Source organism: Corvus cornix, chromosome 18 (genome assembly GCF_000738735.6).
Source record: "Corvus cornix cornix isolate S_Up_H32 chromosome 18, ASM73873v5, whole genome shotgun sequence".
Lineage (NCBI taxonomy): Eukaryota > Metazoa > Chordata > Aves > Passeriformes > Corvidae > Corvus > Corvus cornix.
Window position 1 is genome coordinate 9,157,666 of NC_046347.1, and position 26,327 is coordinate 9,183,992.

The window sequence follows — 26,327 nt, forward strand, 5'->3', positions numbered from 1 at the left end:
GAATAAGTTCAAACACCCCTTCATTGGGTCTCTGTATTACAGATCAAAGTTCCAGACAGTTAAACCTTATTTCATGCCTACAAGAAACTTCCTCCCATAAGTCTGCAGCCAATGCATACCAAAATGAAAGAGGGAGAAACATATTAGTATATGAACCCAAAGGTTCAAGCTTTACGTGCCGGGCTTTATTGAAAGTTATTCTTTTTTTTTTTGCAAGGTGTTTGACTCTGCTTTGCTCTCTGTCTGGACAGCAAAGTCTGACTGACCTCCTGCCTTCTGCTCCTGAGCCTCTCTGAGCAGCAGCTGCTGGCAATTCACTCCTGCCCTTCCTCTAGGGAGGATTTTACATAGTTAGTTGTCCCTCTCATCTCTAAGCTCTAACTCTGAAAACTTTTTAACTTCAGGTAAGTGACTGCCAAAAGCATCACCTAAGTGCACAGCCATTGTTCCTGAAGCTGTTTACTAAGATCTCTCAACTCTGACCATTGTTCAGTTTCCCGTTTGTTCTTCCTGACACCTCCTTGGAATTCAACCCCCTTTATTCAGAGATAATAATGTAAAACACATAAAGTGGAATACAATTACACCAAAAAAAAAAGAGTCATCTTTTCTTTACTTTCCATATATGTTTATCAGGACTAAATTCACATATGTAAATTATGTTGTGTTTAGAGAAGGAACAAATAGAATAGGAGAGGCAGAAAGGAAGGTGTGTACACAGATCTTTCATCTCCTGGTGCTTCAGAGGTAACTCCTCTGCAGCTGCTCAAGACCAGAACACCCAGGGAGGGGCACAGGCACAAGTCTGATGGGGCCTTTTTCCCAAACTGAGAGACCTAGAGGCCCCAGACACAGACTGTGGTTAACAAAGAGGATTAAATCAAATTTTGCACAAGGTGTCATACTTACACTGTCATTGCTTCCTTTGTTGTCCTCATATTTTGTCTCTATATGAATGGAGAATTTTGGCAAAAATGAACACTGCAACAAAGAGAAAAGTATGTTTAACACAAAAAATACGCCTTGCTTCATCAGCTGACATATTCAGTACATCCCTTTTGGTATCAGCTTTCTTATTTTTTTCATATTACTTCAAGAAAAAGAGTAAATGTTCACAGAATGTAAACCTGAAAGGTTTGATGATTCTGGAGGGATGCAGAGATTCTATCTAAAAGCTGAAAACAAAATGAAGGTATAAATAAATCAGTATAAGCACTCTGGAATAATGAGATGCAATGGTTTTCATGCTCAGTATGCCCAGGAGTATGAATGTCCTGAATGTCTTGTTAGAAATTCAATTCAATAAGATCTTGAGAGCAACTCAATATCCCTCATCATAGACCAGTCTATCCCTCATATAAAATAACCCAATGACACTTCACCAGATGCAGGTCCTGACCAAACAGACAGCAATGCTTTCATGTGTGAGGGCTTTTCTTAATTTTCAGTGAGAAATGAATTTTAGCACAATTTCCTATTAGTGAAATTAAGATGGATTATGAGCCCCTGTGAAAATTCCTTTATACTAAATCCAAACAAATCTTTAGATAATAATGCCAAAAAAAAAAAAAAAAAAAAAAAAAGCACCAATATTTTTCTGTTAAAGATTAATATTCTGTATTTACATGGGAATAAACTTATTTTTCTGAGCATTGCTTAGCTTAGTTGGCTTATGAAGACTAGAATTTGTAATAGTACACAACATAATTCCAACAGAATAAATATTTCAAGTATATTTTATTTATCATTTCACAGTTCTTCTTTCAAAGCAAGTTTTCAGACAGGCAGATAGAGCAGCTGTCTAACCAGCTCTAAAGGACACTAGTTCAGCATCTTTCCTATTAGTCACCAAGCCTTTCCTTGCATTAACTGCCAGTTCCTTGTGTGATGCATCACTAATCCCCTATGGCAAATTACTCCTTCATGGGCTGTACATACAGGATATACAATGAGGATGTTTGGATGCCTCACTGTTCACACTGCTGTTGGTCCAAGTTCAGGCTTGAAAACATTTGGAGAGTTTTTCAAAGGGAGGGGCTGGTGAGTAAGGGAAGAAGGGATTTAAGAGGCCAGGTGTAGTGCAACAATTGAAATGAGAAGGCAACTCATTGGAGACTGCAGCAAATACATTCCTCGTTCAATGGATATCACCCAACAGGTCATTGTTCAGTTTTCTTCTGGTCACAGGATATCCAGTACTCAATAAGCTCATCTAGAATCAATCCTTGTCGAAAAAACAAGTGAGAGAGTTTCCTCAAAATAAGGTTCTGGTGCCATGGAAGGCAAAACCCCCTTCATACTGTTGATCTGAAGCACAGCTGAAGTTTCAGAGGAAATTATGAGTAAAGCCAAATGCCAGATTTCCCTTTTACCTTGGTATTAAAGAAATGCCTGCTATTTTCAATCACTGTCTAGAGGTTGTCAGCAATGAGTCAGGTCATGACACCGAAATGTCACTGTTCCATGTATTGAACGTGAGGCTGCATTGGGCTGCTTGTAGCAGCTCAGCAAGCCACTGCTTGAATCTAGTTGTTGATTCTTGTGATCCAGAATCTAAACTCTAATTAAAACAAGAGACCCTTTAACCTTGTATTTCAAAAAAGAAGCATTAAGAAAAGACCAAGGATCCTTAGAATAGCATAGAGGAATGGTAAGTGCCATTTACCTCAAGCCACCTCATTAGAGAGCCACTTTCTGTAAAGCCACCCACAGTCAGCCTCCCTGTGTGTTTAGTATGAAGGAGAGAACTGTAACAACCTAATTTGAGATTATAAATGGTAACATGGGTTTACCCCAAATGAAAATTCAAATTCACCAGAAAGTCCTCCACCGCAAAAATCTCTCTCAGAAACTCAACTGACTGGCAACCACTGCTCCAGCAGCTGTGGGGGGTCTCTCTGCCTTACAGGAACACTTAGCAGGGTCCAAATTTTCGAACATTTCACAGAATGTGTCTCATGATTCATCAGCTGCACTCTGACTAATTGGCAGAGGGCTCTGGCAGAACCAGAAAACTGTTTATGCATCATTCAAAAGACTATTATTCATCATGCAAAAAGTTGGGTGTTTTTCCCCTCAAATGGCCACATATTTACTTAACTGGGGATTAAAATTGTTATGTAACAGTCAGAATCAAACTGGGGAGTGAATAGTAGGGAATAAACCTTTTAGTTGATTTTTCTTTTCTTCTGAGCACCACTCCCTTTCTGCTCTGCCTCCTCTGGGGCCTGTGTTCTTCCATCACTGACCTGGAGGCGATCGATCCCAAGCACACACAGGAATGCACAGGGCACTGTTTCTGGCTCTCCATTTCACTACCTCTACAGCTTGCAAGGTTCCTCTTGGGAATAAAACAGTGGCAAATTTAATCTTTAACTTGAAATTAAACTTAAGTTCTACAGAATAATACAAAATCTTCAGTCACAGTGTCTTCAATGATAAGGTTTCTTTGTGTAAAGCTCTCAAAGGAGGCATCTTAGGTATTGTCACCTCCAGATTTTTTAGGCATCTTATAAACTCCTTTAAAAATTGTTATACCCCAGCACACCTGTAACACTCAAAAACAAGTAAAGGGAACATTCCAGGTTTTTTGTTTATTTTCCTAAACTTTCTATATTTGGAACCTCAATTTTGGAAGAACCAGGAGAGGTTTAAGGCTCAAGAGAGCACCCAGTGCAATAACAGGAGTCTGTAACAGTAATTACCAGCCGTGAGCAGGAGTATTTCCATGTTCGAATGAAAGGAATGAAAGCAGCATATGGAAAGTACAGCCTGCAGTTGCATTTGCAATTCCCTTCATATAACCTCTTGAAAAACGAAAGGCCTATTTTTAGCATGATGATTGATTAGTGTTGCCATAGCAATAAGCAACACTTACAAGAACAGGGTAGAACCGAAGTGTGCCAAAACACTTGCCAAAGTCTTAAAGAGACAGTCAAACACGCGGTGTGTGACAATCGTTTAATGGACACAACTGTCAAATTAACCTTTGCACAGTAATTACACCTGAGGTGGCTGTGGGAATTACTGGAGTTTTCAGCAAATATGTTTGTCTGAGAGAGGTTTCTTCACCCTCTGGAACCTGCTTTGTGCGAGTGATGCCAGTTCATCAATACTGTTGCAGTTGGTTTCATTTTGCATGTGGTTTCTGCCTGCAGAATGTTCAAAGACCTGCTAGAGACTTCAGCCTTGCTCTTCACCTCTCCTGCTCCTTGTGAATATTAATCCACAATCCTTGGCACTTGTTTCTGTACAGTAAAAATTAATCCCACTTTTTTTTTTTTTTTTTTAAGCAGCAGAAGCATATTCCCCTAAATCTTAACATAGAAGCCCAGCAAGACAGACATTTCATGTAAATGTTCCCTCTCATCTTCCACCACTTTTCAGACTGATGACTTTTTTTCATATGGTCACACATGCATTATTTTGACAACACAGGTGGAACCAAATGAAATCTTTTCCGTAGGGTAAATTCCAGATATCACATCCTTTAAATTCAAAATTTTTGGGCACTATTTTGGTACTCAGGGGGTAACAACAAAATTTCTTTATTGAAGATCAAGAACCTGGGAAAGAGAAACGGAGTCCCAACTTTGCTGTAACAAACAAAGGGGATGTGGGACTATGGGGTGATGGAAGGTGGAATATTCAATGTTTTTTGGAAAATGGCTACCATGTTACTGCCTCCCCTCAGACTCCTCCAGACAGGTCTGCATGTGAGCTCCTAGAGCTGCTGTGTGATCAGGTCACCCATGGCACAAACCAGCATCAATCAGGGTGACAAGGTTGGAAGAGAATAGACGGAAAGGGCTGGGCAGGGTCATGGCAGTATTTGGAAGATGTGACTCAGTGAGAGGGAGGAAAATTTGGAAAGCAAGATAAGCACAGGAAGGTGGCAAACAGCAAAACAAAAGTGCTGTTGAGTGGAAAGGAAAAGAACAATGCAAAACCAGGGCTTGAAAATAAACAAGGGAGCAAAACTCTCATAAACAAGCCAAGAAAGAAAACCACTGTTTGTATTGTGTACAATAACTTGAAGATGGAACGATGACTAACAAGTTGCCTCCAACCACTATAAAACTCTTATCTCTGGCTTTGCCTTCCCTTAGGATCTCTTTCTTTGATACATGGGAACAGTAACCTGCTTATTGAGGAAGAAGGGAAGTGAAAAGCAGCGTGCACAAGTGGAAATGACAGTCCCATCCATCAGAGAGGGGGCTGGATTTCTTTGGAATAAGCCAGTGCTGGAAAAAGGGAATTCTCTCAAGCAGTTTGAGTTACTAATTTCAATGGGATCAAGCTATTAAATGAGAATACAGGTTTGCAGCTCTCTAAAAAGATACATTATTTGCTTCTTATAAATTCTACAGAGGTCCTTCCTTTTGCTAGAACCCCTAAGGGAAAAAAAAATCTGTGTTCTCCTAGGACAATGGCAGCAGTTAGCCTGTTTTTTGAGTCGGGGGGTAAGATGGGAGGATGCTGATAGTAACTTGGCATTAGGCTCTAATCCTGCGGTACAGATTCTGCTGCATTTTTGATGAAGACTCTTCATATCCTCAAACTGCAGAAAAGTTTCTGCACTGAAGAGTGAGGGGTTACATCCAAATTTCAAGGGCTGGTAATCAGATAAAGAGAACACAGGAAAATCTCTACAGCAATGTTCATCTGAAACAACTGTTTTCCTTCTCAAGTCATCTCATTATAAAAATAACAATACAAAAACATTTCTTCCAGATAATTTACTTCATGGATAAACCGGCAGCTAAGTGAAGCACAAAACATGCCTGTTCTCAAAAGTAATCAGAAACCAGCAGGTCAGCAATGGACCATTTAGCAACTCTCACTCTGGGGCCTTGACACATACCAGATGACATAATTTTATTTTCCTCAGTCATTTGCTGTAGAAGAATAAATGTCATTGTGATAAATCATCAAAGGAATTGTTGTCTCCTGCTTTCTGTTCCATAACTGTTTTCCATAAATATTCTGAATTTATATTGTATTCATAAGTTAATTTGAGACACTGGCATGTTGAAGGAATGCTCCTCCTCCTTTGCACAGAGCAAACAATGCCATTTTAATGTTTGTTTTGTTTATATAATTGTGAAACTAACATTTGTCCATAAATTAGGCGCAAAAAATTTATCCAGCTGTTTTCAAATTTCAGCCCCAGAACTGAAATATTGCTAACAACACCAAAGTTGTTCAGGTCAGGTGGCAAATCTATTTGAACTGATCCCTGGTAAACACTTGAACTGTACCTTCAAATTCAGAAGAGTTTGCTTAAATTCTCTTTGTATTTTTCCTAAACCCTTTGCTCTCCAACTTGAGGGCTAAACTTTGTGTAGCTCATTTTCAGTGTACTTCGATCACATGAAGATTTTGTACCATGGTTTAGTCACCAAACATTCGTGATCTGAGTATTTGTTTGCTTGAGGCTCCTCTCTTTTTTTGTCCAGAATCTCCACTGTCACTTGAGCAGGTCGAATGGATATTTGCTCTGTGCTGTTTATTTTCTAACAGTATCCCAATGCAGGTAAAGAAACCTAGTTCTATGCAATTATTTTTTCGTTTGGTTTGCAATAGACACAAGTTTGCTTTCTAGTTAATTATTTCTAATCTGGCTGGGCAACCTCAGAAAGAAAAATAACAAAGCCTCCTGAAAGTTCAGTTGTTCTTGCCACCGTGAATAGCATAAATATTTTCCACTAAAGATACATACTTGCAAAGGCTGTGGTAAGCTGGCACACAGGGGTTGTTGAGAGCTGCAAGGCATCTTTTCTCCGTCCTCCAAGTGAAAAAGGCCCCAGCCCTTGTCCAGCAAAGGAATTCTTTCCAAAGCCAGCAGCTAGCAGCACCCATTCCCCAGGAGCAGGTGTAGCTGGGCAGGAGGCACTTGACCACACCAAGTCCTGGAATTGCTTATGAAGTGGAATCCATTGGAGTTACCCCTGTGGGGCTCCCTTTCTGCTCCATCCTAAATAGAGTACCCCAGATGTATGATCTTAACATCGACCTAATCACAATATTAAATGGATTTATATATAAACCTCAAACAAATATTTTAGCAAGACATCTTGTCAGGTTTCTAATGACAAGATCAAAACCAAAGCAGCTCCTGTCTAACTTGAAGAGACTTTCTCACATATGGTTCTGAAGTAACACCCCAGCCACTATAACTTCAAACTTTACAGGAATATCTTAATCTCTAAACAGTACCCCCAAATCTGGATTACTTCCTTTGGTTTCAGCTTTGAAAGTATTTTTTCGACTTTCTCCTCCCTCTCAATGCCAGCAGGAAGCTTTCAAGGATTAGCTCCAGCTCTGATACAGCACTTCTAGGGGCAGCACCCGTGTCATCTTCCTGATAGGAAGTCTTTTGTACAGCAGCTTTAACAAGGTACATTCGCAAATGCTCTCCTGACATGACACTATGGCACATATCCCACCCCACAAAAGCATCTCTTGTGCAATAGTTCTGTTAAACTCATTATCTCGAGCGTGTCAGTTGCTTTACATGCTGTTAATAATGTTGCCAATACCCAGTAGCAGATGTGCTGTTTGCTGTCAAATTTAGGGGGTTGCTGCGTAACAAATACCATTGCTTAAAGCAGATGCCATCATAACTGGATCCAGATTACAGAGGACTAACATCATGACAATATAATTTCCATTCCTGTTTTCATGCATCCAATCACTCTTGGCTTTTTACACAACCATTGCACAGAACAACATTCTGAAAATTATTTTTCAATGCCTGATGAGCCTTTTTTCTTAGGTGTCCTAATTTCAGATCCTTAAGAAGTCATGTTTATGAATTCCATAATATTCACAGGAGAACCAGATTGATGAAATTATTCCATACTGCATTTCTGAATGTCAGAGTATGGGCTTGAATGCAATTTCTCAACAGCCTTCATATTTTACAACTGAAAAACCTTAAGACTATCAGTAAGGTTCAGTCTGCTGTTCACATCCTCTTCCAAATCACTAACACACACTGAAATAACATGCTGAGCCTTTAAGGTCCTTCTCTTTATTTAGAGTGGAGCTTACAAGGTTAATAAGGTGTGAACATACCACAGACCAGTATGTACTTGACTCGATAAGATTATGCTTTATTTATCCAGTTATTGGCCTGCCTTTAGAATCAGTTTCCCTCGAAATGAGGCTCAATTTGAATCTTACCATGTCCCACAGACCCTTCAGAGTGAATTTATGATCTTTAAGAAAAGGATTTCCAAGCTATCTTATATATTTATATATTCTTTCTTTCAGAATTCTCTAATGAATATAGAAGATCAAATTTAGAGAAGTATTCCAGACAAGGATAGCAATTATTCCCAGTGGTATATTAAACATTTTTGTTCTAGATTCAATAGTTTGAGGCAAAGGCACTATCTCTGTTTTCCATGAAGATAAATTCACAGCCTATCAGCTCCATTAATGCATATTTTAGATTTTTGTCTGAAGTACAGTTTCCCTGATCTCCTCCCAGTATTTCTAGTTCTGTTTCCTTGCACCATGGTGAGTAACTAGTCCCCAGCTCCCCTAGGCAGTTACTCTGTCACTCAGTGATTGCTTTGCCTACCTTCTACATTTCTGGACTGATTTAATTTTTCTTTACATGTCTCTTCAATGCTGCAATCATTTCTGCTGATGCTCTTGAACGTTTCTGTAGCTGTACCTTCCTCCGATCTGCACCAGGTGTTGTTTCACAGACCAGACAGAGATCACCTCCTGATTCAGATGCTCTGAGTACAGCACTGCTGTTTGGTTTTAATAATGTGTCGCATTTCAAATTTAGATACATATTTCTGTCTGCCACCACCCTTTGCATCATCCCCACTTGTCTCTTTCAGTTAAAGAAAAAAAAATCACATGAAAAGATTGAAATTTACTTTCAGTTAAAGAAAAAATTTACCATGGGGAGATATCAGTGCAACACAGCAAATGTCAACTTCCCAGCCTAAAACTAAATGTGGTATCAAAGGTAAATCTTAATTAATGTGAACTGTGACAGATCCTACTGAAAGTGTCTTCTGGCAAAACCAGCTAAGAATCTCTCCCTCATCACTACTGTCCATTTTGGTACATTTGGGTTTTCTCTGACAATCAAATGAATATTCTAAGTACCTGTAGCACATATTGAAAAGCACAGTTTGTTGCTTTGGGTTTTCAAACCTGGTCATCACAGTTTCAACTCTTGGTCTCCAGTTTTCAAATATGAGACTTTAAATCCCTTAATTTTTTTCTTTTTATCACACTGAAATATCTTTTTTTTCTTTTTATGCTTTATGAGTTTTTAAAAAATCTACACAAATATTTTGAGCACTGCAGAATTAAGAGAAACATCGGGATTATGTTTTATCTGCAGTCAGAAGTTCAAACTAAATCAAAGCAGGAGTTTCTGAAAGGTCCCTTTACCTGGAACCTCCTCACCATCCCCTCCTCACCTTCCAAGACTGAAGACTGAAGACTTATTGCGTATTATTGAGGCCAGCACATTTAAAACAATTTTTCTCATGATTTATGTGCTATATTTTGCCTTAGCTCTGCAAGAGGGAATAGCCGATTTTTCTGGGCACCATGCCCAGATTATGTTTAATTTTGTCTACAGATTGTACAGTTTCCCAGATACTATACCAGAGATGAGCATTTTATAAGTTAATAAAACAATAAATAAAATAAAATCTGTTCTCATGTCTCCAGGTAATAACTGGAACCTTAAAAGCCTCACCCTGTTTTATAGAACCTTCTCTTTCTTACAGTCAGTAAGTAAAAACATATCAAATTATTTTGAAGCGATAAAAAAGAATTTATAGGATCCCTTTAGAATTATGTCAAATTTCCCTTTAAATTGCTTAAACAAATAACTAAAATAAAGTTTCACTATTGAATGTATTATGAATTAGTTATATTAAGAAGGAATCAGATTGGATTCCACTACTATAGTTTACATAATTTTTCTATTTTAGAATAAAAAGAGGAAGAAAAACTTACTGTGTATTCTGATTTCCAATTGTCCATTTGTAAAAAAACGAAATAAGAGGGAAAAGAAAAAAAAAAGAAATGTGAAATAAAACAATGATGCGAGATCCTTACAGTAAACACACATTAATAATAAAAATTATTGTGTCAGATAGGCTGCTGATTTCTATTTGAATAAAGTCTATGGGACAATAAAGGACACAAGTCAGACAGAATCCAAGCACCTGATGTTTTCTTTGCCAGCAAGAAACTTCATAGATATAGCACTCCAGTTTTTACCTATCCTTAGTCTATAATCTTCAGTTCCTGATACCAGTACATATAAGGTGAAAAAATATATGCAGTTCAACAGAAGATGTTAAAGAGACTTGGTGCTTGTAGTTCAACGTATAACTTGGAGCTTCTGAAGATAAACTAAACTACCCCCACACCACAAAGCAGCAATAATTTCTGCTACATTCCTTACCTGTGATTGTATAAGGATAATAATTCCAGGCCTTCTCTGTAACGTAAAATATTTTGGGAACAACTGCTCTAGCCCAGCTAGGCAGTTTGCTGAAAGTTAAAAGAAAATATAAAATTAGAATATATTATGACTTATGTGTATTGTAGAAATAAAGATACTTCCAGATGTGCTCATCATTTGTGAGGTGTTTGGGGGACACAGCAACACCCAGACTTCTCAAGAGTATTTTCATTTTCTGCCTCAGCTGTGCTGCCCTCGCAGAGGGAGCAGATCAGTGCCAGTGCAACAACCTCTGAGTGGGCTGAGCTGAGGCTGCTCATTTTGAGAATTCATGGCCCCAAACCTTTGGCCAGGGCTGAACTCAACAGGTGAGTCTAAACAAGGTGTAACTGTGGCACCTTGTCCTCAGCCACAGGGAGGCACTCTCTAACAAGAGGTCAGGAGGAAATGTGGGCTTTGAGTCCACTTCGATCCCGAATCCATTACTTCTTACAGACTCTTTTTTCTTCCTCCATATTCTCTGCCAGCACTGAAGCCCTCATGCTCAGCTCACCTGGCACTCAGCTGTTCCCACATTACCAATAACAACTCCTGAGTAGGAAGCTTTTGTATTAAAATTAACAGATCACTCAAAACACCTCGTGAGGCTGGTAGGCAGCATTAGTCCCATTTTGCTGATGGGAAAAGTAAATAACAAAAGTGAAGAGAATTAATGGAACTGATGTTACAGCTCAGAGCTCATTCTGTCAAGAGAACTCACCAATGCAGTGGTACAACAGCAGCAGAATCAGAAAACAAAGACATGGATACACCATATGGAAGGACCATTAAAGGGTAATTGAATAATACTATGGAAGAGTGGGAGCATTTTTTTACCATGGCTCTTGGGTTTCATTTCCAGCAGTCTGGTCACAGAGGGTACCAAAAACTGATGAACAAACAAATATTTAAAAAGGCAAGTTCACTATAATTCATCTTTCAACCCTCTCTTAATGACTTCAGTTAGAAGCACTGAGGCTGCCAGGAACAAAGATGCAGGACTAGTCATTCCAAGGACAGCAGGCCTTGGATGCCACAAATATCCCTGTACATGGGGGACACAGTTCAGATGGTGTTGGTCTGGCAAAGCATTGAGCAGATCACCCAGGCCAAGATTGAATCTGTACTGAAGTGCAGGAGATGCTTCCAAACCTCTATTTCCCGAGTGTAAATGTTTGAAATAGTTCTGTTTAGATAACTGTGTGCAGAAAGTAAATTAACTTTCCATATTAGCAAATTTCTGAAGAAAATACATTTTGGATCATTAAGGCTTATTTAACCATTATCTAGCTACATATAAATATTTTATTTGTCCAGAGGCAAAATGCAGATGTTAGTACATTATCTACAGATTGAAAGCCAAGTGCATTGACTTTTGCTCTTTGATGACATTGCTCAAAACCAGATTCTTTTCTTTACATAAACCTTTCTTGTGTACAGACTTTTAAGCAGCATTTTACATCCTGCATAATAGACTTCCCTGTATCAGATCTGTTTATTTTGTCAGTCTCTGTCAGTGTTTTTATGACTGCCTCCCTTACCCCTGCTAAACTTTACTCTGGTGCCTAAATTATAAATACCAGAGGATGCAGACTTTCAGCTTCTGAAAACATTGCTCCAGCAGGAGAGAAGAGGCAGTGAATAATTCTAAATATGACTAAGGTTACACTGACACTAGAAAACATACGCTCATTTTGTACTTTTTTTGGTTATTGTTGTTTTTAGCATATTTGCCTGTCTGCCTATCTTCACCAGTACAGCACATCCTGAAAAAAATAACTTCATGAGCAAAATACAGATTATACTCAGAATTGCCAGCAAATCCCACTCACAGACACAGATTAATTTTTCCAAGGTCCACTCAACGAAAAGATAATATCTCTATTTCAGCAGCACAGGTAGCTGTGGGTCACATTATCTTTTCTTTTTTCCTTATTTCCTTATTTCTACCCTGTCCAGATGAAGCTCAGTCTCAAATTTCTTTAAGAGATATAAGTTCAGATCAAAATAGAGCAAAACAAAGTTTTTTTAGGGCAGTGGACCCAAGAAGAAAAAAACGGAGGGAGAGAACAGTGCTGGTGGAAGTCCTGTTCCTCAGGAAGGCAGGCAGAGGAGAAGTTTCCAGCACATCTTGTATGGAAGCATGTCTCCTACAGTGAAATCTTCCAGAGACACCCTAGCCTCCCAGCAAAACCCACAGTGGCCAGAAAACCTCCTCATCCTTTCCACAAAGCTTCAACAGTGCTGCAATATCAGGTGGCATTGTGATGCCACACCCAGATTCAAACAGCAAATCTGGTGATGGAGGATTCAGAATTATCATTAAACTCGGTGAACCTGACTTCAAACATCCACCACAGCTTTAGGTAACTCTTCTGAGTTGTTATAGGGACAAAGATTTACTTTGTCAATGTTTGTACCCATCTTTGGCTAAAAGATCCCGTGTTTCATTGCCTGCACTATCAGGAATCAAGTGCTTCCCAAGTATGGTTAGTACATAGCTTCTAGGTTCTTGTGGTCATTCTGAATCGCCCTGAAGTGGCAATTCTGAATATGCTCTTTGGTGCTTAAAGCCTTATTTTTAACATGCAGGAAAGAAATATCCAGAAACATTTTAAAAAGCCCCACAACTTGTGGGAGCTCTACAATGGGAATATATTTATTGATTTTTTCCCAAGTCCTATATAGCCTGTGAGAGAACACTTACAATAAAAATAATATTAAATGTTGGCAAGATATATATTATTGAACTCTTGTGTGTGTGTGTAACATCACTGGTGATTCAATTTGGCCTGAATTAAGGTTAGATATGTCTGGTTTGCAGTGCAGGAGGAACTTGCAATGTGGAAGCAATAGCTGTAGTGTTTGTATGCGCACTCCAAAATGCTGCAGAGCGTAAGTTTAATAAAATGAAACAGGCCCAGGGGAAAAGAAGAACTTCAGAAAAAGCAGTGGTATTCAATTAGATCAGCAGTAGTAAAAATGGGAACAGATTGAGAAATATATCTCATATTGCACAAATATATATATATCTAAACATCTTTGGCCTGTGAGTGTGGAGACATCGATCCTCAGCAGTATCATTTCAGCATAAGAAGACAAACATTTCACTCTAAGAAATGATGAAATTTCAGGGAGAAAACCCCCAAATTTTCCACCATATCTTTAAGCCCAATGGTCCAGAAGGCTGTCATTCATACAATGAATGTACAAGCCTAATGGTCATTCATAATGTCAATTAACTTTGCTGAGGCAAAATACAGCTGGCTTTGAGACATGACTATGAGGTGAGAAAAAATTAAGCCTTTTAATGGTTTGGTTTTGGTTTTTTTGGAGGGTGGGACTTTGCTGGCTTTGTTGTTTAGTTTTTTGGTCCCCCCTCCCCAACAATTTTGGAGAACAAAATGACAAACAATTAAGTGTAAAAGAAAACAAAAGCTCTGATTTTCATTATATCCTTAACTTCAAGTTCCTTCTCATGCAGAAGACACTCTAGAAGGAATAACAACTAATCCCTCTATTTCAAGCCACTGATCTACCCCACCTCCCCATGGCTACCAGGAAGCAGCATGTATTCATGGGAACATATTCTTTTGAAACAGAAAGGCTGTTGCCTGCATTCCTTGCAAATTTTTATTAAGTCCATGCTGAGAGAAACAGTTTTAGTGCACTTGCCTGTTGAGATAGACACGTTTTTCTGTTAGCTGACCATTGCCATGGTTGGGATCTTCATAGGGTTCATTCTGCACCACTTCCACACCCTCCCCTCGGTCACTCTGCTCATGGCTGTGCTTGCTGATCATGTACAGCTGTCCAATTCTGTACTGCAAGGCAAAACCAAGAACAAAGTATATTAGTTTTATGTTATACACGTATTCAAAAGCCAGTCTTAGTCAATGATATACTGCTGTGTGTAAATAAAAGGTAGTTGAAGGTGAAAACCAGTATTTTTGGGGTCCTCCCATTATGTTATTAAGTCCATGGCATCATTTGTGGAAAAAACAACAAAACCTGTGTGCATACAAATGTAAAGAATTAGGCCAGTCCTCTATTATTAGACTTTGTATTTGTAAGTATTTCAGTTAAGAATAAGTAAACAATTAATCTAGTGCTTCCACATGCTGAAATGTAAAGGGACTTTAACCATCAGGTGAACTCTAAAAGTTCTGTGGAACACAGGATTCTCCTGCCCTGCCAACACAATGAGGCCCCACAAAAACATTCAGGGTAACTGTTGCTGGTCCACAGAGACAGGAGCTCCAGTTCTTAAGAAAAAAACCACGTAGACTCCAAGTCCTTTGAAAAAAGAAGTTTGAGTGACTTTGCAATATTATTAAAATGCATTTAAGCACTTTAATGATCATTTACTCCCAAGTTACTTAGGAAGCCAAACACTGTGAGGATTGGCCTAACTTTGTTATCACAGAAAAATAAATTGTTGCACTTGATTTTTTTTCTCACTGTGTCTCGTATCTACACCAGGGCTTTTGCCTCCAAAGAAATTTAACAAAAAGTACATCCTTGAACTTTCATTGACAAAGATTTTAGAGTAAAATTGTACTTTACCAGTAATTTTCTGGTCTGAAATTTTATTCTCAAGTCCTTTGCACACTCTTGAGCATACTAGGGTTCTTACAACAGTCTTTGGACCTATCCAGTTTTCTCAAATGGATCTCTCTCTCCCCCAGAGCAATTTGTTTAGGCATGTACATGCTAATCACTTCAACCACATCAATCCCCCTTCAAATACAAAGAACAACCTGTTAATTTAGAGAATGGCTGAGCTACCACACAAGCTGCCAAGTACTAGCTCAGCATAAGCAAACAAAAGCATCGTGACAGTCTGACCTCAGAAAACTCCATGAGATTCTTGCAGCTATTGCATATTATAAACAGCAATCCTATCACATACTTTAAAAAGCCCAACTCAAAAGAGCAATTAGCTCAGAAAAAAAACCCCCAAACCATCACAAACCTTATTAGTAACTGGCAACAAGACAGTCTCACTAAACAAAATGATAAGGAATACTATGATGGAGGGCACCCTATACTAGTTCCTCAATTCTACATAATCCAAATTTATTCCCCTACAGCAACAGGCCACAAGAAGGTAAGAAATTTGGAACTTGCATCTTGAACGCTCATTTAAGAGAGTAAGTCCTAACACTGTTTTACTTGCTAATCCACTTATCTACCTTTGTCTCTACTGAATCCTTTATCTCATCATATTTGAACATTTTGTTCTAATCTCAAAGGCTCTGAAGAGCTGCAAACCTCACACATAGCTTTTAACTAGATCCATGACAAATTGTCTTCTCTTTTTCTCTAAAAAAAATGAATGCATTGGTGCACAGGGAAGGCAAAGTTGGTAGCACATTTGATTTGATCAATTAGTACAGTTTAAAAAAGAGTAACTTTCAGGCACACAAAGCTGTTCTTCAGGTCTGAAATCAAAGCAACACACTTCAAAGCTGAATACAAGTTGAGAAAAAATGCTTTGCCTTTAATTAGATAAGTATCAATTACACCACCTGGGAGCACAGACTTACTGCCTGTGGAGTGATAAGGATGGCAGAAAAGAGGAAAGGTGATAAGGTCCTTATCTTCTAATGGAAAGGAAGAGGTCAGCAATTTATATCCTGTGAAATATGAAAAGGTCAGATGAGTAGAGAGAGGAATTACATCTTGACATAAAGTCAATATTTCGATCACGATCTCTGTTGGGATTTTTGTTATCCAACAAAGTTATGAATTTTAGTTGCCATGGACACCTCTGGAAAGTGTTTCATAATTGCACATATCAATTTCCTATGTCCATGTAGTCCTTTGCAGTTTTGCTCTCAGTTTTAATGGTCAAACACCTCAGTTTCTGCTGGAAATGCTGGCTCAGAAACATCCAGATGAGTGTACATTCACCCTGACAACCAACTGTGGGGTTGTACTGATGCCTTCATTTGCTCCAGCATCATGAACCAGAGATATCCCCGCAACACCACGCTTTGTTAACAGAGGTTGTTGTTCTTTCCTGGGCCCACCTCACTATAAAATGCTTGCAAGATATCAAATCCCAAAGACTGTAAATTAATCTGAGCAGAAGTTTAAGGGGGCTAAGCCTTGTTGCCCACTGCCCTCTGCAGATGAGGGTCAGTGCTGCCAAACAGCAACTGGTTTCCAGATGCTGCACAGTCAGTGCTTAAAGGAAGGTTCTACTCTGATGAGGCTCAAAATCACACACATTCCAATCAAAGCCATGATCTCACAAAAGGTATCCAAGGCAGCTCAGCATGGTGCCTCCCATTTGGAAGATGTTGAAGGAAACAGAAGGCACCACTGCTGGACAGCTCTCCTGCAGGAATCCTACTGCTCTTCGCCTTCCGCAGGCGATGACTTTCCATAGCTACGGATCGGACACCAGTCGAGTAGAAATATCCACCTCCAAAGCCAGCTTGGATGGGGCCTTGTGCAGCCTGATCCAGTGAGTGACATCCCTGCCCGTGGCACGGGGCTGGAATGAGATGAGCTTTGAGGTTCCTTCCAACCTTGACCATTCTACAACCTTTCATAACTACTGAAGTGGCTGGGCAGTCCTGCTGGAAAGCAGCTGTATTCTGCAAAGGAAACATATTTGTACATGTACTTTAAAGTAGCTAACTTAGCTCTTTTGTGTACTATTCATTTGCTTCTATCTGCTGTACAAAATGTTAAAATCATTCTAGAGCAGGATGGAAAATGTTAACTTCCAAAATAATAGTACTTTACTAAATCAGAGAGTGCACAACTATTATTTCAGATAAAATAGCATTTTTTCAAGTGTATGTTTCTATTTACATGAAAAAAATCCAAGGCAAAGATGTGTCTTTTAGAACTTGCTGGAATTTAAATGCCTGAATAATAAGTCACAGCTTTTTCTTAGTTCCTATGGATATTGTGGAGAAACAGCACTTAAGAATCATTTAACAACAGTAATTGATACACATTATTCCTGCAAGGGTAAACTGATGTGCCATGACTGTTTATGTTGCTCTATCACAATCTGAATTTCTGTGTTCTTAGCTGTAAGATGATTTTCCAAGACCATCTACTGTTTGAAGGAATTCAGTAAAATTTCACACAATGGCACCTGATGTAAATTTGGATCTGGAGCAAAACTCTTTGTAAATGCTTCAGTTTAATAGGTGAAAATTTATTCAATATCAGAGGAAGAACTTCAATAAACAAATGCACAGAATGTGGAATTAGACATTTCTAAGGGTATTGCTGTTTAGCTTTTGTAGTAGCTCTGATGTTTCCCAAGTCCTAAGGAGTGAGACTCTGTCTCGGTGGTGACTCGCCTGCTCCTTCAACAGGCAGATGGTGTTTGCTGTTGGGATTTAGTCATACAAGAAACAAGGTTCATGTTAGCAACAGCATAAGGATGGTCAAGCTGATTTTGTTTAAAATGGTAAGTGAGACCAGAAGCATTTTTATCCCTCAGATAGGAGGGAAAAAATAAATAAAGGAAAAAATTAAAATATTTTAAAAGGGGTCCACCCCACCCATCTTTCTTATGCAGAGCTCCCACCATCTCCAGCAAGAGCTGCACAAGAAATCTTTGTTCAAACGTGTCTGAATTTTTTCCAGCCTGACTGCCTATTGCTCAGGTTTTGATTTAATACAAGTCTTAGAGTACAAACTTTCAAACTTCAGGTGGAATATAAGAAATAAAACTCAATCAAAGGAGAAATTATGCCAAAATGATCTTGTATCTGAAATTTTCATACCACTCCTTGAAGTTCTTATCTGAATGCTCACAGAAAATGTAACAGATTTATCACTGGCTCCGTCTTACACATAATTCTCATATTTAAAAGAATAGTTGAACCCTTTAATCTACTTTTATTTCTCTGTAACTAGACGAAACCATCAGGGATGGTGCTGCCATTTCAATTTGTGCAATTTTTTGTTCTAAATCAGTAGGGAGATCCCTTCCTGCAGAGAGGAGCTGGAGTCCAGAAGACACTGAGTGTCTTTTGTGCCTGCTCAAGGTAATGATTGTTTGGTGAGCTGCATTTCAACAACGGTAAGTATTGCTCACAGAGGTTCATGCTAAAACATGCCAGTGGTGTCTAGTCCTGTTCTCAGAAAACTGCAAAGGTAAAACAGAAAAAAAGAAGAAAACCAGCAACGACTGAACTGAAGCAGATCTGTCCTTATGCACGAAGGCAGCTCTAAAGGGTACAACTCTGCCTCCACTGATGGCAATAGTTGTTTTGTCATTGACCTCAATTTAGTTAAGATTTATTTCTATCAAGAAAATACAATGAATCAGCTTCATCATCAGTTACATCGGTCCAGCTACACTGAATCCAAGGGCATTGATTATGGCAAAAGAGTAGCAATTTTATTAAGGAATTCTGATTTATAGAATGCTGTCTCATCCACATAAAACAATCTTAAAATTGATTGATACATTTCTGATCTATTTTCAAGTCTTAGTCTTTGCAAGATGCTCTGTGTGCTCCCTTGTGAATGTGTTCCAGGATTTAATTTTATTTTTTTATTAAAAGATTAATAGGAATATTATTCATCACTTGTCTACATTTCGAATTATTTAAAACAATTTCTGATTATTCCTCAAAGGACCACCATGAGACAAACATGGTGATCCCCAACTAAGTTACTTGTCCAAACATGCCCAGCCTGTCACTCCCAGCAATCTCTTCCCAGCAGTTTAACAGAGATATTTGTTGGGCTTTTAGGAGCTCTCCTGGCTTTTCTTCCGTTAAAGGAATTTTTGCCCATACATGTTGCTAGGGGAGCAAACGGCTGGGTATTTAAGAAAAACGAAAGACCTGGCTACAGAGTGGGGCGCATCTGGCTACTCTTTTGTTTTCACCTGAGTGCGTTTGGACAGAGAGGAGTATGCTTTCTTCGGCTGCTTTTCCTTCTGCTGGAGAAGCCCCAGGATCCCAAAGCTGCCTTCCCTGCCCCGCTAGGAGCCGGGCCGTGGCCGCCCTGCCCGGCCGTTGCTTTGAGCCTTCGCTACATTGTAGCCGTGCTTGCCCTGCCTGCCCAGACCTCCGGGGGGTTCCCCGTTTGGATACACCTCGTCTGCCACCCAGGATTTGTGCTCCTCCCTGCTCCTGCCTGCCGTTCCAGCCTGCTGTTCCCGAGGGTCCGGCCGGACACCGGGATCAGCTGCCCAGCGGTTTGTGAAGCCTTTGTTCCATCCCTTCCCGGGATCCCAGGGCACCAGAGCCGCGTGCTCCCCGAGCTCGCTCCGGAGCGCCCCCTGCAGCCGCGGGGGAACCATCGCACCTGCCCTGCTCACCGGGAGCCGCCAGCGCCCCTGCCGGCTGCGAGCGGAACTGCACCCGAGGGGAAAGGGCCTGACAGCCGAGAAGGCTGGCACTGGGTTTGTGATTGTTCGCTGTTACTGCCATAGTTATTGCTGTTTGTTTGACTGGTTATACACATATAGATATATAACAGTAAAGAACTGTTATTCCTATTTCCCACATCTTTGCCTAAAAGCCCCTTGATTTCAAAATTATAATAACTCGGAGGGAAAGGGGTTGCATCTGCCATTCCAAGGGAGGTTTCTGCTTTCCTTAGCAGACACTTGTCTTTCAAACCAAGACAATATTTTACAATATGGAATAAATTGTTTGGAAATGTACTTGCTTGAGTAAATATCTTTGTTTAGGAGGATACACAGAGGTTTCCTATTGTGTTTGTTTTGATGTTGAGAGCATTGTTTTCAGGTCTTGATCAAGACTTAAGCCCTACACTGGTACAGATACGAAAAGCTTACAGTTACACACTGAAGAGAGGCAAAGAAAGTATTAACCTTATTTTATATTTGACTAATTGAAACAGAAATTAATACATCAACTTCAAAAAAGATGTCTGTGGTAGAACAGAGAATTTAGCCTCAGTCTAGCGATTCCAGCTCAGTGCTGTTACCACAAGACACACCTGTAATTTCTTTTTCACTCTAAATGATAATTATTTAAAGAGAAGTGTTTTCTCTTATCTCCCCCACTAACCATAAATCCTTCATGTTAGTATTATTAGACATCATTTCATCTGGAATGGGTGAATCCTGATGCATCCTCACACTTGTGTGGATGTGGGAGCAGAGGCTTCACATGTGGGCAATTAGAGCCCCGGCTGATGGAGCACCGAGGTTATGCCCTCTGATCCCCAAACCACTGCAGGTGATGATTCATAGCTATTAACAATAATTTAAGGAAATCTTTTCCATGACAGAAGTTCCAGGTTCTGACAAAGTGATTTGTTTTCTTTGTTATTAACATTCCTAGATTGGTTTTAACAAGAATAGAGGAATGTGCAGTGTGCTGGTATTTGATTTTTTGTGTATGGGTGGGTTTGTATTGGCTCCTCCTTGCCTGCTTTTGGAATTAGGAATTTGGTTTGACTTGGTTTCTTTTGGGGCACTACTTTGCAAGCAATGGAAATGGGTATCTCTTGATAACCACCAGCTCAAGGTTTTACTGCAGGACAGTGCTATGGAGGGAGATCAGTCAGACTTGAAACCACTGCAGAGTAAGAAAACTTGCCACTGAAATAATCCTTCTTTTTTCTTAGAAATGCAGGAAAGAAAGCAGGAGGAAAATAAACTCACTGTAAGTTTGAACTTGGAAGTCTCTCTTATGTAGCAGAACTTACCAGTGTGAAAGTAGTGGTTTATATTTCTAAAATAGTGATTTTCCTGGTAAAATAATGACATTGTAGGCTAGAGTCCTGTGAAAAGAGGACTGCTGGGTTTGACTGCTTGGGAAATTCTGCAAGGAAAGCATGAATAGTAAACAGAGAAGGCAGAAGGGGGCTGTTGTTCTTCCAGCCCAGAGCAGTGCTATGCAGAGATCCCCAGCCTGCTGACCTGACCCTAAATCTCCTTTAGCCTGGCCAAACAGCAGTGTGGAGTGGGCACTAACATACTGTTTGACTTCTTGTTCCTAAGGTAAGATGCTTAGAGCAAACCAGGCACCTTTGCACTGCATTCTCCTTGTCATGCAGAAACATCCTAAGTGCAAAGAAGTTTTTATGAACTGGTATTTTAAATGGCTGTCCCTGAGGAACAAATATGAGAAAGTAGCTCCAGGAGCAAAGGTAGACTTCTAAATTACTGTCCTCAAAGGGAAATCTGTTTTTATCGATACAAAAGACCAATCAAGGAATAACACCAAACATCTAGGTCCTAAAATCTAAATGTTAGTATGATTCACTGTTGTGATTTGAGGCCCCAGAAAATAATGCAAATTATTTGGTGATATAAATGTTGCTTCCCGCAGTAATATATAAAGAATCCAACCAGTCAGAGTTTAGAGTTGAGCTTGAAATTTTTCTTTCAACTAATTCCTGCATGCATCTGTGAATCAGAAAGCACTACACATCTGCTGACTTGCATCAGCAGTATTCTTTACTGTTGCCCAAATTCATGGGAACATGCTTTTGTAGCCTCACAAACAAACAGTTGCAGTGGGAACAGTTGACTTTTGCATGCTGTGAAGTGCCATTCTTACTGCTTTCATGTTTGCTTTGCCTTTTCAAGGAAGAAATTACATCCTTAAGATATTTTATCTGCCTAAATTCCCGTGAATTTCAGTTCAGCAATGACACACTGGATGTTGAAAGTCAGTATCCTCCTCTGGTATTTCCAGCTAAAGAAACATGGCCTACTCTAAATTTACAATACCCTGACACATAATGGCTTACAACTAAACAAGTGATACTGAAACCAACAGGAGCAGGTCCAGATCTCTGGTTAATAGGTGTACAATGAAAATTAAAATAAATGAAAATTAAGTTGCAAATGTTCTGTTTTCATGCAAATGGTTTGCCAAACATAGCTCATGTCCTGTTCAAATTGTAGTCATTTTATTCTTCTACACCAGCTGTGCTATTGAAAAAAGCCAGCTGTTTATCTGGAGTGTACAAGCTCATACAATTTTTAAGAATCAGTTTTTATTAACAATATTTTACAGTGAGTCAGCTGGTTGCATTTTTCAACCATGTACACTATGTGCTTTGTACATAAATACCGATAATATTCTATTATGTAGATTTATCCATGTATTTCCTGCAAGGAATGCAGATACATTTCCAAAGGCTGTCTCAAAAGTCCTCTGTGCACATAAAAAATGGCTAAAAAAACTTACTCTGTCTCTTGAGCAGTCTGTCAGTACTGCACACTGACCACTCTCCACATCTTCTCAGCCCTGTTTCTGAGTACCTGCTCTGATTGTCTGCAAGCATGCCCTGCCTTGATTCCAGCTTCCTGCTTTTCATGCACAGTTCACTCTGCTTTACAGTGTACAATCAGTTTGATAACTGTCCAACATTATTGAAGCTTTTTCTAAGGCAAAAGCATATTTTATTTGTTTGCCACAATTCATTCATGAGATCGTTATTAATTTAAAGACTGAAGCTCAAGGAGCTGTTCAGTAAGTATCTTTAAATTTTAACTTAGAATGCAGTAAAATGAACTAAAACTGCAACATAATATTTGTAGAGGCTCCTAAAGGCTTTTCAGTGACATAAACTCTTTTCCTGACATTCCAAGAAAACACTATTTCCATTTTAGACATTCCAAGAAAAGTCAAAATGGAAAAGTGTGGGCATTCTTCTTGATCCCTGTCACCAATCTCTTTCCAGCAGCAGGCACAAGCCCTGCACATGGGGTGACACAAGACTCTATTTCACTCACAGTGAAATGTAACATTCTCCATGGACCAGTGATGATGAGGGAGAAGCTTGCTCTATTAAACCTGACAGCAAAATCTGTTACCTGTTTTTCCATTAAAACAAACAGGACTGGGGGGAGGGGGGAGGTGGGGAGGGGGGAGGAAGAGAAGAAACTAACTCATGTGCCACGCATATTAAACACATTTTAGTTGGCCAGAGCTGGGATGTGCTGTGGCCAGCCAGCCACACAATGTGTCAAAGGGCTGGGCTGAAAAGCTGGCTTTGAACAGGAAGGTTGACTTCCGTGAAGTGCAGGATTCAGTTATTTAAAAATTCAAAATTTAAATTTAGTTATTTTAATTCAGTTCAGTTTAAGCTGGGAGTATTCAGAGTTTCATACATCCTTTGACCCTTTCAAAATTCAATGAAGTGCAGGAACAGACTTGAGAGTTAGGTTTATCTTTAACTATAAATGGACCAAACACACGTGCATCTATTCATGCTTTTAGAAATTATTTTCTCTTTTTGCATGGCTAATGGTATTTGCTTAATGCTTAAGTAGAACTTCTTTCCCCTCAGGCTCCTTTTTCTCTAATTACTCTTCTTCAGTAATTACTCATTTTTATGACTTAGGAAAATCTCTCTCACACCAACACCATCAACTTTCAAGTGCAGAGAATTCAATGCTTTCAGAAAAAAATTTGAGTCAACTTTGAGTTTAGAAGCACCAAAGAGACTACAAAGGATTCCATAAACCTTGTCAGAACCACAGCAGGGAATAATTCTGCAATTACATTTTTTGGCAAGCAAGTTCCTTACAACGTGTTTTAGGCAATATAATTCTGCTTACAAATATGAAAAAATGAGAACTTTCTTAGTATGCACAATCTACAATGAATAAAACAGCATCAGAATTTAGTACTTAGTAGTAACAAGCTGAACAAGACAAATCCAGTCTGCCTTCTGCAAATTTATTCAGAAGAAAGTGAAATTTTGTTTGCTACTTACAATGAAATAAAAATATATTCACAGTCCAGAATATTTCATTTGATTATCACAAATACTTCATCCGACTTTCTGATCTTCTAAAATAAAACTGACTTCAATTTAATTTTTAAAATGCACTTGTTTTATTCCTGCATCCTGTAGATAAAAATAATGTTATAAAGAATCCCGGGTCTGTAAATAGTGGAGGTCACTCCTGCATCTCTGCATCTAACCCAGGGATCAGGATAATGAAAATATTAAGGTTACCTGAAGTCATTTGATGGAAGGAAGCACACTAGAGCAATTGCATAAGAAGGAAATGAAGACATACTTTCCTCCCCAGATTTTTGAGATACACTGAAGTCTCAAAACTAGTACTGAAAGAAGATACAATTTTTCCATTTTAGTTAGAACAAACGTTTGCAATTTAAGTACCTATTCTATACATCTGTGACAAAATCCCCCCATGTTGAAATGAATCACTACCGTAGGAACTTACTACTTTTGTACCTATGCATGAACATTTTTTACATGCACAAATCTGTAATAAATGTTGGGAGCACATTTAGGGGAGAAATCTGTTTGCCTGTTCCTGACTTATGGAAAATCAAAACTGCAGCCAAATAAACTCTCAGGCAGGAAATCTGGGTTTTGCTGCAGAACAAAAAGCAGCTGTGACACCTGGGGGTGCACACGCTGGAGGAGTCAGGGTGCTCATATCTTTCTCTAGAGTTAGAGCACACAACCTTTCATTTCAAACTGCTCCACCTTGAAGGTGCAAGTTCTTTGACGAGGTACAGATGAGCAGAATTGCTGCCTTCCAGCACTACACAGAACAGAAGCTCTTGCGTAAGTATAAGCAAAATTTCCAGGAAGGACCACATTCCTGACTGACTGACAGGCTACAAAGCTTCCAGAGCTGACATTCCTTCAATACCACATGTACACTAAAGGGAGGATGAAGGCAAAGAATTCCTGACCGGGGACTCTATATGCTTAATTCAATTTTATCATGAGCCAGGAATGTGAAGCTATATGGTCTCCAGATATTTTAGAGAGATGGGGTCCCAGTGTTAGGCATTCCACCAGTGCTTGTCTGGTTTTAGTGTTCTGTAAGGGAAGTCTAGAACATTACACAAACACAACCAGCATCTCCTCTGGGACAGAACCTGGAAACAGTGGAGAGGGAGGTGCAGGAAACTACAACCTGCAGATTTTAACCAATGCAGAAGAATTACGTGGGTTCATCATACTTAGGAAGATTAGAGAGGGTGATAATGTTTGGGTGAAATGGGATATAGCTTCTCAAGCTTATACAACAAATACATATCGCTATATTCCACAGAGCTACCTACAGTCTGATTATGCAGGGGCTATAACTCACAGCTGGCAATTTATCAGTGCAGATATCAGCATCTCAGAGAATCCAGTGGCACTAGCGGAGCCTTGACCATGCACCAGGAAACTATAAAACTCTTTTAGGACAGATACCCTTGCCTTACCCCTTTGGTTACCAAAACCGGCAGTAATGACTACCAGGAACAGCAGAAAAATTAGCAGCTCCTAGTTCTATGCTGGACTGCGCATCCTTCTGAAGTAGCTTGTATACCACCAGTAACAGATAAATCAATTCCTCAATACATCTAAGTGGGAATAGCTTTCTTGCCACCATGAGAATTTTGTTTCGTGTTGTGGCCTTTTGGAAAACTTTCAAGTACAAAGAAGTTTCCAAAAGGCCACTTCAGCTGGAACAGATCCTGTTAAGTCCAATGGAAAGCCTCTCCTGTTGACTCCGGAGAGCTTTGTACGTAAGTGAACAAACAGCTTTCCTGCACTCCCTACTCCAGTTAACCACTTCCTCATTAGTTAGAGCCAGCTGCGTCACTTGGAACATATCCTTTGGGTATAAGAGTTCATGGTGTACAGTAGCACCAGGGAATAGAGCTGAAAACCGTAACAACAAAATGTATAAATAGATAAGAATTCTGTATAGACAACCTGGTTTTCTTCCTGCAGTCCCTGTGTACAGCACAGTGCTCTGAGACAGTCATGCAAGCACCATGTACGTGCATACTCCAGGCTAGAATTTGCTATCTAAGACACATGTTTGAAATGGAAAACATGTAGCTCAAAGACTTGAAATGCACACGCCCTG

At 39.4% G+C, this 26,327-nt stretch overlaps 1 protein-coding gene across 4 annotated transcripts in view; it reads right to left on the reverse strand.

The window, feature by feature from the left end:
- PITPNC1 (phosphatidylinositol transfer protein cytoplasmic 1) overlaps nucleotides 1-26,327 on the reverse strand; it is an 80,719-nt gene that overhangs the window by 28,863 nt on the left and 25,529 nt on the right. For 3 of the 4 annotated variants that reach the window (XM_010410090.3, XM_010410094.4, XM_010410092.4), the window contains exons 2-5: nucleotides 14,171-14,319; nucleotides 10,457-10,545; nucleotides 10,003-10,010; nucleotides 910-981 (exon numbers count right to left, since the gene is read on the reverse strand). In XM_010410090.3, coding sequence (XP_010408392.1) covers nucleotides 910-981; nucleotides 10,003-10,010; nucleotides 10,457-10,545; nucleotides 14,171-14,319 — 318 coding nt within the window. The remainder of the gene's footprint in view (nucleotides 1-909; nucleotides 982-10,002; nucleotides 10,011-10,456; nucleotides 10,546-14,170; nucleotides 14,320-26,327) is intronic. The other variant, XM_019292303.3, reaches the window with a different exon arrangement.